We start from the raw sequence: 16,568 nt of genomic DNA, 5'->3' as shown, positions 1-16,568 counted from the left end.
CACTCCCGTGTGTATGTGTGTATGTGTGTGTTAGGGTGATGCACCCTGATTCTGATGCTCTCTAGCTGAACTCCCAAGGACCCTGTGGCGCAGTGGAGCAGTGACCGAGCAAGATCACACTGCATGGACTCGACGTTAACCGAGCAGAATGTGACAGAACTGCCTAGCCTTGGCATAGGGATACACACTTGTCTGCCCACCCTCACCCCTTGCCTCCCATTTGAAATTCCAGAAGCTCCCAATGGACTTTTTTGTCTTGCACATGATTATGGTGCTCAGAACCTCCTCTAATTAGGTTAGTGATGCCCAAATCTTCACTTACACATTCCCAGGGGAGGGAGCAGGGGGTAGGAGAAAGAATCTGGTAGTATGTTATCTTTTTTTAAAAAAATTTTTAACGTTTATTTTTGAGAGATAGAAACAGAGTGTGAGGGGGGAGGGGCAGGGAGAGAGGCAGACACAGAATCTGAAACAGGCTCCAGGCTCTGAGCTATCAGCACAGAACCTGATATGGGGCTCGAACTCGTGAACGAGATCATGACCCGAAATGAAATCGGATGCTTAACCCACTGAGGCACCCAGGTGCCCCGGTGTTATCTATTTTAAAGTTAAAGTGAACTCACATCAATTTCTTCTTCTGAAACCATCTCAGTAACCTTTGAATTAATTAGAGATGCCCAGAGGTGCCCTGGACCGTAGCCAACAGTCACATCTGTGTGTGTTTGGGGGATGGGCGGGCAGGGTTGGTGACCCAAGACTGTGCCCATGAAGTCACACTGCAGACGGGTCAGAGCCGATGATCCTTTATGCCCATTTCCTTGCTTTCCAATGTGGAGACTGAGGTCTTGAGGTGACACGTGCAGGGTCTCGTAAGCGACGGAATGCAGACTGGAACCCAGGTTCCCCAGAGCCACACCCTGCCCAAGATACCCTGGATTCCAGAAAAACTTGCGGGATTTTTTTTTTTTAAACATTCTCACTGTTCTGGGAGGGACATATGGCATTTGGCTGAGGCACGGGTCAAATTTAGTGTGAAGATCGGGGGAGCCACTTTCCCCTTAAGGACCTGGATTACCTTACAGATAGAACCTGGGTTCTGGATTCTACAGGGAGAATCTGGCTCAGGGACAGATCTGAAACTATGTTTTGAAATCAGCTTATTCTCAGGATCAGTGTGTGTGTGTGTGTGTGTGTGTGTGTGTGTGTGTTTAAAGTTTTTGTTCAAACTCTACTTAGTTAACATACAGTGTAGTATTGGTTTCAGGAGTAGAATTTAGTGACTCACACTTGTGTACAACACGCAGTGTTCTTTACAAGTGCTCTCCTCAGTGCCCGTCTTTCATTTAGGGAGCCCATCCCCCCACCCCCGCTCCCTCCAGCAGCCCTCAGTTTGTTCTCCATAAAATCTCTTATGGTTTGTTTTTCTCTTTTGTCCCCCTTCCCATATGTTCATGTTTTTTTTAATCCCACATATGAATGAAATGGTATATTTGTCTTTCTCTGATTGACCTACTTCACTTAGCATTATGCTTTCTAGCTCAATCCATGTCATTGCAAATGGGAAGAGTTCACGGTGCATGACACGCACACATCTTTATCCATTCACCCATCGGCGGACACTTGGGCTACTTCTATAGTGTGGCTGTCGTGGATAATGCTGCAGTTCACATAGGGGAGCATGTACCTTTTGAATCAGGGTTTTTGTGTTTGTTGCTAACCTAGAATTCTCACACCGGTTTTGCAGGAGACACAGCAGTCGCCTGGGGAAGACAGGAAGAAGGAGAGAGCTAATTCACAGAGTCACGGCAGGGAGGGAGTAGCGGTCGGAATTCCGGTTCAGTTTCCCGCCTCACGTTTGGAAAACGCTGCACAGCCCCTTTCCAACGAGGGGCCCCGGCTGGGAGCCGCTGGGCCCCAGACACGGTGCAGATTGTGAGCCCAGGCCTGACCTCTCTCACTAGGTCCCCTGTGCTGCCGTTACTGCTCTCACAGACTGGAGTCCACTCACAAGCCTAAGTCTGTCCTTGTATTTCAGCCCTTGACACGAGGCCTCCATTTCTCCGTGTCCTCACACTGGGCTTTTCTGCACTCACACTGCTTCGTTAGTGCACTTGGATAACAGTCTGGCCCTCCCTGCCACACCGGATCCTTCTCTTCCACCGGGCATGCCGCCATCCTTTCGGTCCTCAGGTCCCATGGCCAGCCCTGGATGTGGCTTTGCGGGTGTGGCCTGACCTGTAGAGAAGACTAGAAAAAATTCTCTCCCTTGTTTCAGGCCAACAGACGTTTCGGTGCTGCCCAGCGTCACAGGGCTGGGGACACGCAAGGCTACGGGATCTTACTCTCCCGAGGCTGGCAGGCCGGACAGGGGCTGGAATTCCGTGGCCCATTGAACCTGCCGGCTTGGGAAACTCCCCTTCTGGGCTCAGGACAAGACTGCACCCCGGGGCACGCTTTTGAAGCCGAGAATCACAACTTCAGGAGCCAGGGAATATTTCTTAGCCCCCAAATTTTCATTAAGGAAGAGTGGACGAGATCTGGAGAAACGATAGAAAAGGCTAGTAAAATAAAACATAATGATGAAAGGCAAAAGAAAAACCGGTATTTAGTTGAAAGGATTTGTAAATATTTTAGGTGCCGCTTTCCACTGCATTCTCCTCTCCAGGACAGCCGGAAGTGCCGCGTTGGTGCAATTCACTACCAGGTGCAGCGTTGCACAAGGACAAGTCAACAAAGCGACGTACAAATCCCCAGCGGTCTCTAGAACCTACCACCCAGGCTTTTTGATGTTAAAACATTTTTTTTTTGACATTAGAACATTCTGCAGTAACCACAAAGCTATCCAAGGCACCAAGAGCTAGAGACAAAAGGAAAAAAATTCTCTTCCTGGTAAGAACGCATCCTTCAAATGTGCCTTTTCCACTGAGATTTAAAAGCACCATCCAAAGAGGACCTGGGAACGGAGAGGTAGGTTTCATGTGTCTGGAAGACAGAGGGCTGGTTCCCATTCTGGATTTTCCCAAAGAATGAGGTGGCCAATGGTTCATGAATGAGTATTTTCAAATTTCACTTCTTGGTAGTAAGAACAGAGAACTCTACTTCTTTTTTTTAAATTTTTAGAAATTATGTTTATTTATTTTGAGGAGGGAGGAGCAGAGAGAGGGAGACACAGAATTTGAAGCAGGCTCTAGGCTGCGAGCTGTCAGCACAGAGCTTGATGTGGGTCTCGAACCCACAGACCTTGAGATCATAACCTGAGCCAAAGTCAGACGCTTAACCAACTGAGCCACCCAGGTGCCCCAGAGAACCCCACTTCTAATCTTAATGCTTTGGGTTCCCAGGGTTACATCTGAGCAAACACTTATGATGCATGTATGGAAGTGACTGTCCTATTTTAAAGGGTTCCATTCTGACTGTAGAATAACCTTACATTTTGCCACCAGTTTAATTTTTTTGTGTGTTTATTTTTGAGAGACAGAGACAGAGCATGAGTCGAGGAGGGGCAGAGAGAAAGGGAGACACAGAGTCCAAAGCAGGCTCCAGGCTCCGAGCTGACAGCACAGAGCCCAATGCTAAGCTTGAACCCACAAACCGGGAGATCATGACCTGAGCCAAAGTCCGACTCTTAACTGATGAGCCACCCAGGCACCTGTACCACCAGTTTAAAAATATCTTTAGTTGATTGGATAATAATTCAACAATTGTATCTTGCAATTATTCATAATTTCCCCCTGTGACTTAGGCTTCATAAGGCTTAGAGTTCATACATAGCCTTAAACTTCTTGAGAATTGATTTTATTTCCCCCTGCCACAACATCAATTACAGAAATCTCTTAATAGATGTAGCAGATAACTCCAAATTTTTCCATGCTTGGTAAAAAAGGGGTTAGTTAATTTCCTCCTTCAGAATGTCCTCAGTTCGTTGCAATGACTGCTTTCTTGAAAGTTCCTTCCAGTTGGTCTGTTATGAATTCAGAAATCTGCAAGGCAAAACCTGATTCCATGAAAAACCTTGTTTCTGCTGGGCTCCCAGTTTCCTGTCCACCCCGCTGTGGACCAGGCTCTGCTCTGAACCCAGCACTGGGCTCAAACCACCAGCGCAGCCCTTACTTAGTCTTCATTCATCTTTTTTACCTCCCTCCTCCTCTGACACCATCAAAGTCTGACATCATAGCCCCAGGGGGTCATCACAATGGGGCCACCCAACAATGAGCTTTTCCTGGAGCCCTTGCAAATGAAAGGATGATGAAGAAGAGAAAGTAGGAGGGAGGAGGGCTCAGGGGCGAGATGAGGAGGAAGGAGAGAGAAGGGCAAGACCTGGGAGGAGCCAGCCATGCCTACTCTAACGGAGGCCAGTAAGTGGTGGCCCAGCCAGCTGAGAAGGAGGCAACCAGGCTAACGAGGAAGGTTGGCCCACAAGCCAAAGCTCCCATGAGCAGGGACCTCCATGCGAAGTTCACGAAGTTGAATGAGGTCCTGACAATATGTCCTACAAACAGAAGAGGGAAGGCTTTTTTCCAGCAGCTACGGTACGTGGCAGGGAGGGAGGGGGGAGCACAATGAGGTTTTCACTGCTTCCTGTGTTATATGTCAAAAGCTCCCCGATGCTGGCTTCTCAGGCACAGGGCTCACTGGAGAATGGGCCCCGGGACTGACATTCAGGGACACTAAAGCCTGTAGCCAGGCTCTGGCATTTCGACGCTACCTTCGGTTAGTTGGTTTGCTCTGGGCTTTTATACAAGTCTTGTCATCTATTAAGTGTAAATGCCTTCTCATGGCGTCCTTTTTAAAGAAAAAAATTTTTAAATGTTTATTTCTTTTTGAGAGAGAGAAAAATCAGGCAGGGGTGGGGCAGAGAGAGAGGGAGACCCAGAATCCGAAGCAGGCTCCAGGCTCTGAGCTGTCAGCACAGACAGAGCCTGATGCAGGGCTTGAACTCACTGAGCTGGGAGATCATGACCTGAGCCAAAGTCAGATGCTTAGCCTACTGAACCACCCAGGCACCCCCTTGTGGAGTCCATTTAAGAATGATAAACAGGGGCGCCTGGGGGTGCTCAGTCTGTTGAGCATCCAGCTTTGACTCAGGTCATGATCTAATGTTTCGTGGGTTTGAGCCCCGTGTCGGGCTCTGTGCTGACAGCTCAGAGCCTAGGGCCTGCTTTGGATTCTGTGTCTCCCTCTCTCTCTGACCCTCCCCTGCTTGCATTGTCTCTCTATGTCTCTCAAAAAAAAAAAAAAAAGAAGAATGATAAACCATGCCCATATTATAAAATTCTAATTTATAAAAATGATTTTCCTAATATTTTATCTTATTAACATGGGAAATGCAAAGGAAATGCCATTCAGATGTATGCACCAGCATCTGACACAGAGTGTATTTTCAGGGAGTTCTCTAAGTCAGTGTCTAACACTCCCAGACTCCTCGGGCCTTTGGGTCTTTACTAATCATTTTATATTACAAACATGTGACAATGTCCAACCAGTGATCCATTCTTTAAAAACAGAGCTGCAGAATTTACTCAGATTTTGGTTTTTCTACCAATCGTCGTGCCTGTTCCAGGATTGCATCGAGGATCCTCAGTGGCGTTGAGTCTTCCCGTCCCCTTGGTCTCCCCACCCTTCTGTGACAAATCCTCAATCCCCGTTCTTTCCCGCCCTCCACTCTTTTGAAGAGGGTGCATCACTTGCTTTGTTAGAAGGTCCCTCAGTTTGGGTTTGTCTAATGTGTTTCCATGATTGTGTCGAAGTGTCATGTTATTGAGAAAAAGGTAACAGAACTTACGTGCCACCCCAGGGAGTCCTAACACCCCAGGGGTGTTCAGAGGGAGGGGGTGTCCCTGCGCATGGCTGAGATGTTGGCCTCAATGGCCTGGGTGACGCGGTGCAGGCCAGGACCTCCACTCCGGCCTCCCTTTGTAATTACTAAGTGTTCTGAAACCCTGGAGATAGCCTCTTCGCGCCTCTACCTTTGCACACCAACCTTAGCTTCCACTGGTGGGTCCTGCCTGGCAATTTCTCCTCTGGTTTTATAATGGTGATTTTCCCACTTGCCCCAATTTTCTGAACTTATTAACTGGAATTCTTCTTTAAGGACGTTAAAGAAGTCACTTTATCATTCACTTCTTTATTCCGTGATTACTTGTATCTATATGGATTCATAAACTTTCTTGAATTATTTGGGTTGTAATCTAATAATGTTATTTTGTTGAACAAGGTCCAAGTTCAGGCATGGGGAGGTCTTTCAGGTCGGTTCCTATACTCTTCCGACATGCTTGTCCGTCTTTTTTCCTTTTCTTTTCTTCCTTTTTTTTTTTCTTGGCAACTTCCTTACTTTGTGGTCCCACAAGACCTTCCAGGGGCTTCTGCCACTTCCCCTGCTCAGGCCCTGGAACCAGTTTCCTAATGAACCCTGGTTTCTTTGATTGGAAAATGGTATTTACTTTTTTAAACTTTTTAAATGTTTATCTATTTTTGAGAGAGAGAGAGAGAGAGAGAGAGAGAGAGAGAGTGTGCACGCTTGCGCCCTCTCGTGAGTGGGGGGAGGGGAAGAAAGTGAAAGAGAGGGAGACACAGAATCCAAAGCAGGCTCCAGGCTCTGAGCTGTCAGCACAGAGTCCAATGCAGGACTTGAATTCACAAACCAAGAGGTCATTACCTGATCCAAAGTAGGATGCTTAACTGACTGAGCTACTGTTGTACCCTAGGGAAAACAGTGTTTGAAAACCAAAACGTGTGTGCACTCATTGCTACCGGAGGGTCACTACGTCTAGTCCTTCTCAGTGGAAAGAGATAAAAATATATGTATATAGAATAACCCATGCTTAAATACGTGTATGTTGAATGATCGATCTATCATCCATCCATCCATCCATCCATCCAACCATCCATCCATCCATCCATCCATCCATCCATCCATCCATCCATCCATACATCAACTAACAAATGTGAGTTTAGATCTGACTCCAATTCAGACCACAAGATACATTGTAGCATGTCCCGCTTTTCCATGGCTTCTTTCCCCAACAGCAAGAAACCTCCCTCCTGTTATCTACAATTTAATTTACTTACATTTTCAACCCTGATATCCAGATACAGTGGTTTCAGAATTGTTAATCCACTCTTCTGTGAGAAATATATTTATCAACTGGAGGACAGTGTTGGTATCCACTTCTTAAGTTGTTAGCCTTCTGGTATTCAGTCAAAACACGTAATGCCAGAGCTGGGTCAGTGCCTTTCTTCTCCATCCTCTTCAGTGTGATTACGTGATTCATTTATAATACAGCTGGTCGCCACCTGCATTCTGTCTTCACTCCTATATCCTGTTTGACTTTTGAAATTTACCTAGAGTGATATTCTTTGCATTGTAAAGTTCGGTGGGCAGTGACCAATGTGTCCAGTCATGATCTTCCATCGTGGTCCCCCGTCGGCTGATTTCTTGTAGGCGGTATAGAGCTAGGTTGCACTATTGTGTCTCATCTGACAATTTTTTTTAACTGGTATATATATATATATGTATATATACACACACACACACACACACATATATATATATATACATATATTTCTTTCTTTTCTTTTTAAATGTTTATTTATTTTAAGAGAGAGAGAGAGAGCTCAAATGAGTGTGAGAGAGAGAGAGAGAGAGACAGAGAATCCCAAGCAGGCTCTATGCTATCAGCGTGGAGCCGGACACAAGGCACCTGACGGTGGCAGGTGGTGGGGCCGGAAGTCTCTGTTGTTCTGACTAAACCTCCGTGGAGGCTGGCAGCCTGGCTCTGGGTCTTAGGCACCTGACTTCCTCAGGTGTCCTGTCCCCGCGCAGCAGATCCAATAGCGACCATACTTGTGGAGAAGGAAGGAGCATATGTAACATTTTGCGGTGTCTGCAACCATTCCGATGTGGCGTGAAGGTATCTGTGAGTCTTCCCAAAGGGTGTTGGTGTTGGTCCCGGGCACTTTTAATCCTACTGCGTTTGTTGCAGACACAATGCAAGGAGATACTACTAAATTTGAGTTAGAAGTCAGTGAAATGAAGATTTAATTTTTTACCACGATAGGTACATGGCTCTGTGCCTTCTATCCATGGATCCTTGGACTCCTAGCTAGCACCTTTGGGAGGGAACTCACAGGCTGAGAGCTGGAAGATAGCAATCACAACTTGACCTGTGACCACAATCAGGTGGGCACTGCATCCCTCCTGAGTTGACATTAGCTTCCCCATACTGTCAACTTGCTGTCCTGGCTCAGTGACCCCGAAGGTCAGGAAAGGCCTCTGTCCTGAGGACACCTGCGCCGGTGTTCGGGGATGGATTGTTAAAAACAGAATCTCCATGAAGGGAGAGGAGAAAAAAAGTTTACTGAACAAGCACCAAACCAGAACGGGATGCGTATCACAGGCAACCGGCTAAGAGATGACAGCGACAGGAAGAAATCTCGGCCCGCTACACCGTCAGGCCGATACCCCGTGCTGCCCGATGTTCTCACGTGACATGACAAGTGGTTGATGACAGCGCCGTTCATCACCCACGCCTGGTCCCAGCCTACCCGGTCACGGGGCGGCCATCTTGTTTGCTCATTGCCTCTACCCAAAGGCAGAATGAAACTTCTGGTATCCTTTGTAATCGGAGCTGGGTCTGCACCCTGGAGTGAGGCGCAGCACCTGGGAGAGACTCAGCACATTTCTGAGATGCACAGGTGCTCAGAGGCTTATTTCCCTTTTAGGGAGATTTACTTACATCTCAACGAGGCAGAGAAGGAATTTAGAATAAGTATCATGTCGTTAGTGCTCTAAGGAAAGGGAGGAGAGGAGGGTTTCTCCCTTGGTGCACCAGGCAGGACCGCCGTTTTTTCTCGATGCACATGGACCCTTGTGCCAGAAAGGAGGATTTGAGCTGTGATCCGACAGTGCCTCTCACAAGACCTGGGAGGGATGGGGGCTGGCGAGAGAGGCCAGAAAGGTGCCGAGGAAGTGTTCCCGTGGACGCTGCAGGAAGAGAATACTGCTCTGTCGTCTGTGATATTCCTTGCAGGTGCCTGTCGTTCTACTTCTGTGTGATTTTAATGTTCTGCTTTGGGTGAAAGGAAAATAGAGTTGGGCTCTCCTGAGTCCCAGGAACACGTGTGCTCTTCAAGGAAATTGACGTTTGCTTTCCTGAGCGATCAATCCAGGAGGTGCTCTGCACACCTTCGGAGGCCGCCCTCCGGGCCCAGCGCTCACTGGGGAAAAGAGAACAATACGAGTTTCTTTTCACATTCAAACTGGGGAGGCCATTGGGCATTTGCAGCACTCAGAGTGACACTCAGAGCCCCATCCTCCACAGGCCTTCACCGTGTCTCCCCGTGTGGGCTCCGCCATTCTGGCAGGACTCCTCCTGCACGCCTGTCATCTGCAGAAAGTCCTCCCCACCCCGAAGGCCCAAACCTGATACTGTGTTTGCTAGCAGGCTCCTGAGTGCTCATCATAAATAAAAATGAGAGTAATTATCATTGTCATTACTGTAAAACTCACAGAGTGGACCGTGTATACTGTTATCAGATATGACACTAAGTGCTTTAGATCATTTACTCCCCCAAACAGCCCCAAGAACCAGGTGTTTTTGACCCGAGTTTAGTAGAAAAGGAAACTGAGGGTCAGAGAGGTCCGATGTGCCTTTCCTCAGATCAAATAGCTAGCAAGAGGGGAAGCGGTCAGAGCCCAGGTTGGAAAGACTGCCCAGGGCGCTGCCTGTCGGCCACCAGGTGGACCCTGCCGCCTCTGCCTTTCGGTAGCACCTCGCTCCTTTTCTCGCGCGCATCAAGTCTGTGACAGTGGTGACAGCAGATTGAGGAAGACCTGGAGGGAAGGCGCAGTACTGGGCCCTTGGCTCCATGTCCTACAACGTTCAGCGCCGTGTCAGGGGCTGCTAGGTGAAGGGAAAGGCGATGCGAGCAGAACTGGGAAGCCCCCGGCCGGGGAGGGACATGTGACCTGAAGGCGGCCATCCTTACGACCTCAGCGACCGAAGAGACTTGTGCACAGCAGGTTGAGAGGGTGACGTGGGTTGATAGGAGTTTTCTCTTAGGATGTTGGGGGCAGGGGATCTGAAGGGGACAGGTGTGTGAAGGGGAAAGACACACGACAGGCTGTGGGTGGCCGGGCAGAGGATGGAGGGAGAAGCTGTGTGTGGGGGGAGGAAGCAGGTTGGTGGAGAGAGGGGGCAGAGCGAACCCACTGAAGGGAGTGGGAACGAGAGAAAGCCGCCATAGTTCCAGGTCCACGTCCGGAATCCATGGCTCCTTTGAATATGTCATGTTGCATTCACACATGTACACACACACACACACACACACACACACACACACACAGAGTCACTCACTCACTCACTTTGCTTGAGCTGGCTAGTATGGGTTCGGCTGTCTGGACAATTAGAAGAAATGTAAGTTACAGGATGGCCCTTGGCATGGGGGGCTGCAAGAGGCAAGAATGGGCTTTGAGACGGGCAGTGGCCAGGATACAGGATGAAGGGACGCTGCTTCTTAGAACACGAGTTCTTCCAAGTGATTGGACCCTGGAGTCTCATAGGGGGCTTTGCAGCATACCGATGCTGGGACCTAACCTCAGAAACTGTGGTTGATGCATGTGGACTGTAGTCTGGGCATTGAGAGGTTTACAAAATAAGTTTCTTTTAAGTTTATTTATTTATTCTGAGAGAGAAAGAGAGACAGAGACAAGAGAGAGGGAAAGAGAATCCCAGGCCCATTGTGGGGCTCAGTCCCATGACCTGGGGATCATGACTTGAGTTGAAATCAAGAGTCGAGCACCTAACTGACTGAACCCCCCAGGTGCCCTGGGGGCATTAAGAATTTTAATAGTTTCCAGGGTGATGCTAATATGTGACACGTTTTTGTGGGAAACCCTGCTTCAGAGCATTGGATGTGGGTTAGAATCTCCAATGCTAGAATGGCTTTGTTTATTCTACAAACAAGAGATGGGAAGATTGATGACTGGAAATCGGCAGTCAGAGCGTAGAGAGCGACTTTCCTCAAGCCAGCCCACCTACGTTCTAGGTCAACAATGAAGAGGCTGTATTGGGCTCCATCCAGGCAGCAAGCAGGGGCCACCGTGGGCGAATTCTGCATGTTGACACATGTTGTCATTTGTTGGCAAACCCAGTCCTTTTCTGCCTTCCTAATTGTTTGTTAAGAGCTGACAAAGGATTGTATCACTGGGCATCATAGATTTTATCTTAACTGGTAGCAGCACTGTGCACTGAAAAGCCCAGTCGGTGAGCAGTGACACCAAGTTGGCCCTGACCTCATCCCACGGTACCTGGCGGCAGAGTATTCTCTGCAGGAACCTGTGTGGTCTAGGCTTCTGGACGGGCCTTACTTCATGACTTCACCTCTGCCCGACTGCCTCCCCATCTCCAAACGCCATCACACTGGGAATTAGGGCTTCGACACAGAAATTTGTGGGGGGAAGAGGTGAACACTGAGCCCACAGCAAATGCGTTTCTCAGTTGAACTCCAAATACGTTTTCTTCTTGGGTAGATTCACTTTCATATACATGAATATGGCCTCACCAGTGGTTAGAATAGTGGCCGTTTAGCAATGCTGAGCTGATGACGGGTCATTGTCCCCAGTTCCCTAAGTGGCCTTGTTTTGTTCTTGCTGCCTCATCTGCCCTTCCCCTCCCCCTCCCCACCTCCACAATCCAGCTGGGCCTGGTGTCCTTTCTGACAAATGTTCAGGTCTTTGCAAACAGCGTGACAGTCTGTCCTGGGACTGGGGACTGGCGGAGGCTGGGGAGGAGCCAGGAAGGCGAGCGAGGTCTCCAAAAGTCAACTCAGACCTACCAATCTGGAGTTGACGCTGCAGGACGCAACTTCCAAGGGGGTGTGGGCTCCTTTTAGAGTTCAAAAGCCCCACATTCAACTGAGTGCCTTTGAAGATCTAATTGGCTTAATTCATTCCCGTCTTAGAGAAGGAAGCTCCAACGCTACACAAAATATGTGGTTTTAACGGGAAGGGGAGTTGGGGCAAGAAATAAGCAAAAGAAAAGAAAGGATCCTCTCAGGCAAGGTCACCTTCCGTTGGGGGAAGGACAGGGAGCCCTTAGTAGGTGGATTACCTCATCTTCCTTTAGGGGACAGATTGGGTCTGTCTGACAGAAGACCTCTTTGGTGCTGAGCAGAGAACTCCAGAGTTACTGGCTTCCATGTCCACTCCTGGAGAGGCTGAGACTGCAGTTTCCTCTTGCTTCGCTGTTCTGGGGCAAGGGGGCTCTGTCCAGGGCCGGTGGCTTTCATTTTAGCAACAAAGACCTGGGTCTTGCAGGCTTGAGTGCACCGGGAAGAGGGTACAAGGTACTTGTCCCAGCAAATGTAGCTTTCTTGCCCTAGCCTGGCCCATTAGGAATCTTCCCTGTTTGGCTAGAGGGGAAAGGGTGTCCCAGACCGTCCTGATCGCAGGGGACACAGGCTGGGAGCTCTCCCAGAGCGGTCATGGGACTTGCTGTGGTCCCCGCACCCAACAGAGGCCAGTCAGGAACTTCCTTCCCCCCTGCGCCCACCAGCCTGTCCTGCACTCTCGGTGCCCACTCCCACAGTTCTGTTCCTCCACACCTGGCCTAGATTGGCCCATGCGACAGCCTGCTCAGGTCACCAAGGTCAGTTGAAGCCTCTTCCTTGGCAATGTACGACCCCTCAGTTCCTGGCAGCCCTGAGCAGGAGGGGAGACAGTTTTTCATGTGTACTCATGTGGTTGGCCAGGATCACTACCCTAACCCATGCGCGCACTGAGGACAGAGGCCGTGTCTGGCCTCCTCCCCCAGGAAGCCCCTGGAACTCCACACAGGGTCTGCCTGGCCCAGGGAGGACACTCAGGAAATGAGCGTTGAAGGGAAGCCCAGCTGAGTGACAAGTGAGGGTGGGCGGAGCGAGTTGGTGTGCGCCCGGTAGGCTCCCCCCAGAGCAGCCCCCGCATGAGCCCCATCTCCCTCTGCCCCACGCCCTGGGGTTTCCTTGCCTTGCTGCTGCGCCCTGTGCCTGCGAATCCTCAACTGCCCAGTGCCTGCCGAGGGAGGGTACGCCATGCTGCCTGATTCCCGGTCTTGTTAGGGTGCACTTGGCGTGGCCTCCAGGATCCAGGCAGGGCCAGCTGTCAGTCTCTCCCCCTTACCTCCTTGGGACTTCTTTTGCTCCCTTGTATGCCTCAGCCCTCATCTGTGACCCTCACTCTGGTTTGGGCGTGGGGCTCTGTGCTCTGGTTGTAGACATTTCCTCCCCTGGTCCACCTTCCTCTTCCTTCTATCCTTGTGGGACCCCGGGCTTCTTGTGCCTGCTTCTCCCCCCATGAAACTTGCTTTGGTCAGCCCGCCCACCTGCAGGGGACCCACTCGGTCTCTGTCCCCCGCCCTTCAAGGGGGTGAGGTGGTACTGGGTGGGTCATGATTCCCTCCTGATTCTAGGCCCCCAGCAAGGGAAAGCCCAGGATGCCCCTACCTCATGAGGGGCCTCCAGCCAAGGGCTGGCCTTGGATCCCGGGAGATGTGCTCCATTCCTGAAAGCCCAGGTCATTCCTTCCAGAGACACAGGGCAGCCCTCTGCGGGGAGGAAAATGCGTTGTTCTTTCTTGAGTGTCCTCTGGGCCCTGGGCGTTTACAGAGCAAACCAGGAATGACCCTCGGCGCTGTCAGGAGACCAGACATCTGCACACCTACTGACAATGTTTCCTGGGGTCCTGTGAGGAAGGGCACTCACCCCCCCCCCCCCCCCCCCCCCCCCCCCCCCCCCCCCCCCCCCCCCCCCCCCCCCCCCCCCCCCGCAGAGCCCTTTCCATTGGCTGGGTGCCAGCTCTGGTCAATTTCAGAATCCCCAGCAGAATCCAGTTAGCATCACTGGCCGAAAGTGGGGTGGTTTCCGGCTAGAACAGGGCCACTTTGGTCACTCTCCATGCAGGGTGCACAGACTGACTGTGGTGTTTGAGGAGCTGTCATTCTTTGGTGCTCTCGGCCTGTCCCTTCTAGGAGGGAGCCCAGCAGCCTGCTGAGTCCTGGAGCTGAGGCGAGCTGGCTGCTCTCTCGGGATCACAGAGGAGCCGGGAACACCTCCTTCAGGGCGTTGCCACTCCTTAACATATGGGGATTTCAGAATTTAAGAATCTTTCCGGTCAGCAAGGGTGCCCATGAATTTTACAGGATGGACTTTTCCACCCTCAGAGCGGACCTGCTTCCCATTTTCCAGATTGTGAAACTGAGTCATTAGAATCAAAGGTGTGTGTGTGTGCTGCTTTGCCCTGCTTTCCCTCATCCCTTCCTTCTCCCTGCTGCTGCCACTGCTGCCGGAGGCTGGAGCAAGTTTTACTCATCCCTGTGGTTCCTTCTTATCTTCCGAGTTGAGCTGAAGGCGGTAGGTGCTGGGATTGGCCAAGGGGATCACCTCAGCTCTCCTGGCTGAGTCACAGCTAGGTCAGCAGCCTTAGCTGACAGCGCAGCAAGGGCCCTCCCAGGGGGGACTCCAGACAACGCAGGATGGGAAAGTCAACCAGGAACTGTAATTCGCCTAATCCTCTCTTCTGGAGGCTTCTCTGAAAAACTCCCCCCTGAGGCATTTGGCCACTTAGCCGCTGTGGCAGTGATGGGGATAAGCAGAGGAAGTCCCATGCCTCCCTTGGGGTGAACCCCAACCCCACTCTGCTCCAAGTTCATTGTTTGTAGAATCAGTGCTTTGGACTGGATTTGTTTGTTTTTAGACCTCTAGCCTCCACATTTCTAATAATTCAAGATTTATTTTAAGTAAGGTCTTCCCTTAAGTGTCTTGAACTTGGACTTTCCTTCTAGAAAACTTTTCCAAAGTAGCCTTGTTTCTGGACCCCAGGCCAGATGCTCCCTGGGAGGGTGGGGCGTATAGGAATGCTTCCTCCTGGGGGTCAGCCTGCCGCAGGGGTGCACTCTCAAGTCCAGTCTCTGAGACACAGAGACACAGATGAGATCTGTAATCAATAATCCCCCTTGTAGCCCCCTCCCCCCAAATGCCAATGGGAAGGGGTCACCTGCTTTCCTGGGGACAGGCTGCCCAGATGGGAGTCCTTCAAGGCCAGCACGAATGTATCCTCAGGTGGACAGCTGGAAGGAGACACATCACCTGGGCAAAGCTCCCGGGGGCGGGGGAATGACCCCCTTCTTCTGTCTAGGGCCAGCCTGACTTCTGCATTGATGTCTTCCCGACACCTCCGCTGGGATGGCTGAAAAGCATCTCAACCTTCGAGTGGCCAAAGTGCACTTCTGAATTTCCCCCCAAGCCTGCTGCTGCTTCTTCCTTCTGCATCGCAGTAAAAAGCAGTGGTTTTTCATCCCTCGGTTGTTCAAGACCCAAATGAGGATTTCACCCTTGACTCACTACCCCCACCCCACCCATACATCGGCTGATCCATGAGTTTTATCTCCCAAATATGTTTGAATTCTTTCCACTTCTCACAATCACCTCACTCCTTGCTATCAGTCTGACCCACATCATCTCCTCTGATTTTCTGTAGAAATGTGCCTGCTTCTACTCTGGCCCCCTACACTCCATTTTCCACAGCCGAGAAGTGGTTTTTAAAAATGTACATTAGATCATGCAATTCACAGGTTTAAAACCCTTCTTGGAATATCTAAACCTCCTCGTTGGCTAAAAGATCCTAAATGTTTGGTCTCTGCTATCCTCCAGCTACTCCATGACTCCAGCCTCTCACTGAGGGCTGCCTCAGGACCTTGGCACTAGCTGTCTCTGCTCCCTAGAAAGCTCTGCCTCCAAATCTTTGTAGGACTTCAGCGTTTCTTGTCGTTTAGGATTTCTGTTCAAGTGAGACGGCATGTGATCATCTGATTTACTTCTTTTTGCCACTGGATGATTATTATTTTTTCACTATTTGTTCCTCGCCTTGTCTCCTCATCGGAGAATGGAAATTCCAAAGGGGCTGGGTCCTGTCTCTTGTTCTGAGCAACATTTCTCAGTGTTTGGAATAGAGCCTGACAAGTATGCTTAATGAATGGGTGCGGCAGGGGTGCTTGGTCACTCGGATAAAGGAGGAAGGTGGACTTCTGTAGAAAATCGAAGTGCAAATTGCAATATGGCCAATCAGGCCTTCTGCCACCATGTGGTTGCAGATCCTAAGGCTCCGGGATAGAACAGTGGAGGGACTTGCCCGGGTCCTACTGCTCTTGAAGACTAGGACCCGAGATGGCAGCCCGCCAGGCCCTGGGGGTTTTTTTGGAGCGTTTCACTTGGCTGCCCCTACAGCCGACGTTGCATGCCCCCTGAATGCCCAGGCTTGGGGAAAATGTCAGTGTAGCCTGGTGAATTAAATATAGGACTGTGGCTTTAGGGAGGATAATCGGAAACGTGGCCCAAAGTCCTCGCCCACAGGAAAGCTAAGGTGGGCTATGAAGGAGGGGCTCGTGGACCCGCGCCGTCTTCGGAGGTAGGGGGCTCGGATGCTTGAGGCCAGAGGGGCGCTGAAAGAGGCAGGGCGGCTCGCGCGTCACGAGTGCCCTGGCGCGGCCCCGCTCGCCCCGCCCCGCCCTCGCCCCGCCCTCGCCCCGCCCCCC

The 16,568-nt window shown here is 50.5% G+C and overlaps 1 protein-coding gene across 4 annotated transcripts in view; it reads left to right on the top strand.

Annotated features, from left to right (window-relative positions):
- Positions 1 to 4,244: 4,244 nt before the first annotated feature.
- The window catches only part of LPIN1 (lipin 1), a 72,209-nt gene continuing 59,885 nt past the window's right edge, over positions 4,245 to 16,568 (top strand). For 2 of the 4 annotated variants that reach the window (XM_029938284.1, XM_029938283.1), the window contains exon 1: positions 4,248 to 4,529. In XM_029938284.1, the coding sequence (XP_029794144.1) occupies positions 4,485 to 4,529 (45 nt within the window). In that variant the 5' untranslated portion in view covers positions 4,248 to 4,484. Of the gene's footprint in view, positions 4,530 to 16,568 lie in introns of all 4 variants that reach the window. The other 2 variants (XR_003908049.1, XM_029938285.1) reach the window with 2 other exon arrangements.

Source organism: Suricata suricatta, chromosome 4, assembly GCF_006229205.1.
Source record: "Suricata suricatta isolate VVHF042 chromosome 4, meerkat_22Aug2017_6uvM2_HiC, whole genome shotgun sequence".
Lineage (NCBI taxonomy): Eukaryota > Metazoa > Chordata > Mammalia > Carnivora > Herpestidae > Suricata > Suricata suricatta.
This window is presented reverse-complemented; position numbering and strand designations above follow the sequence as displayed.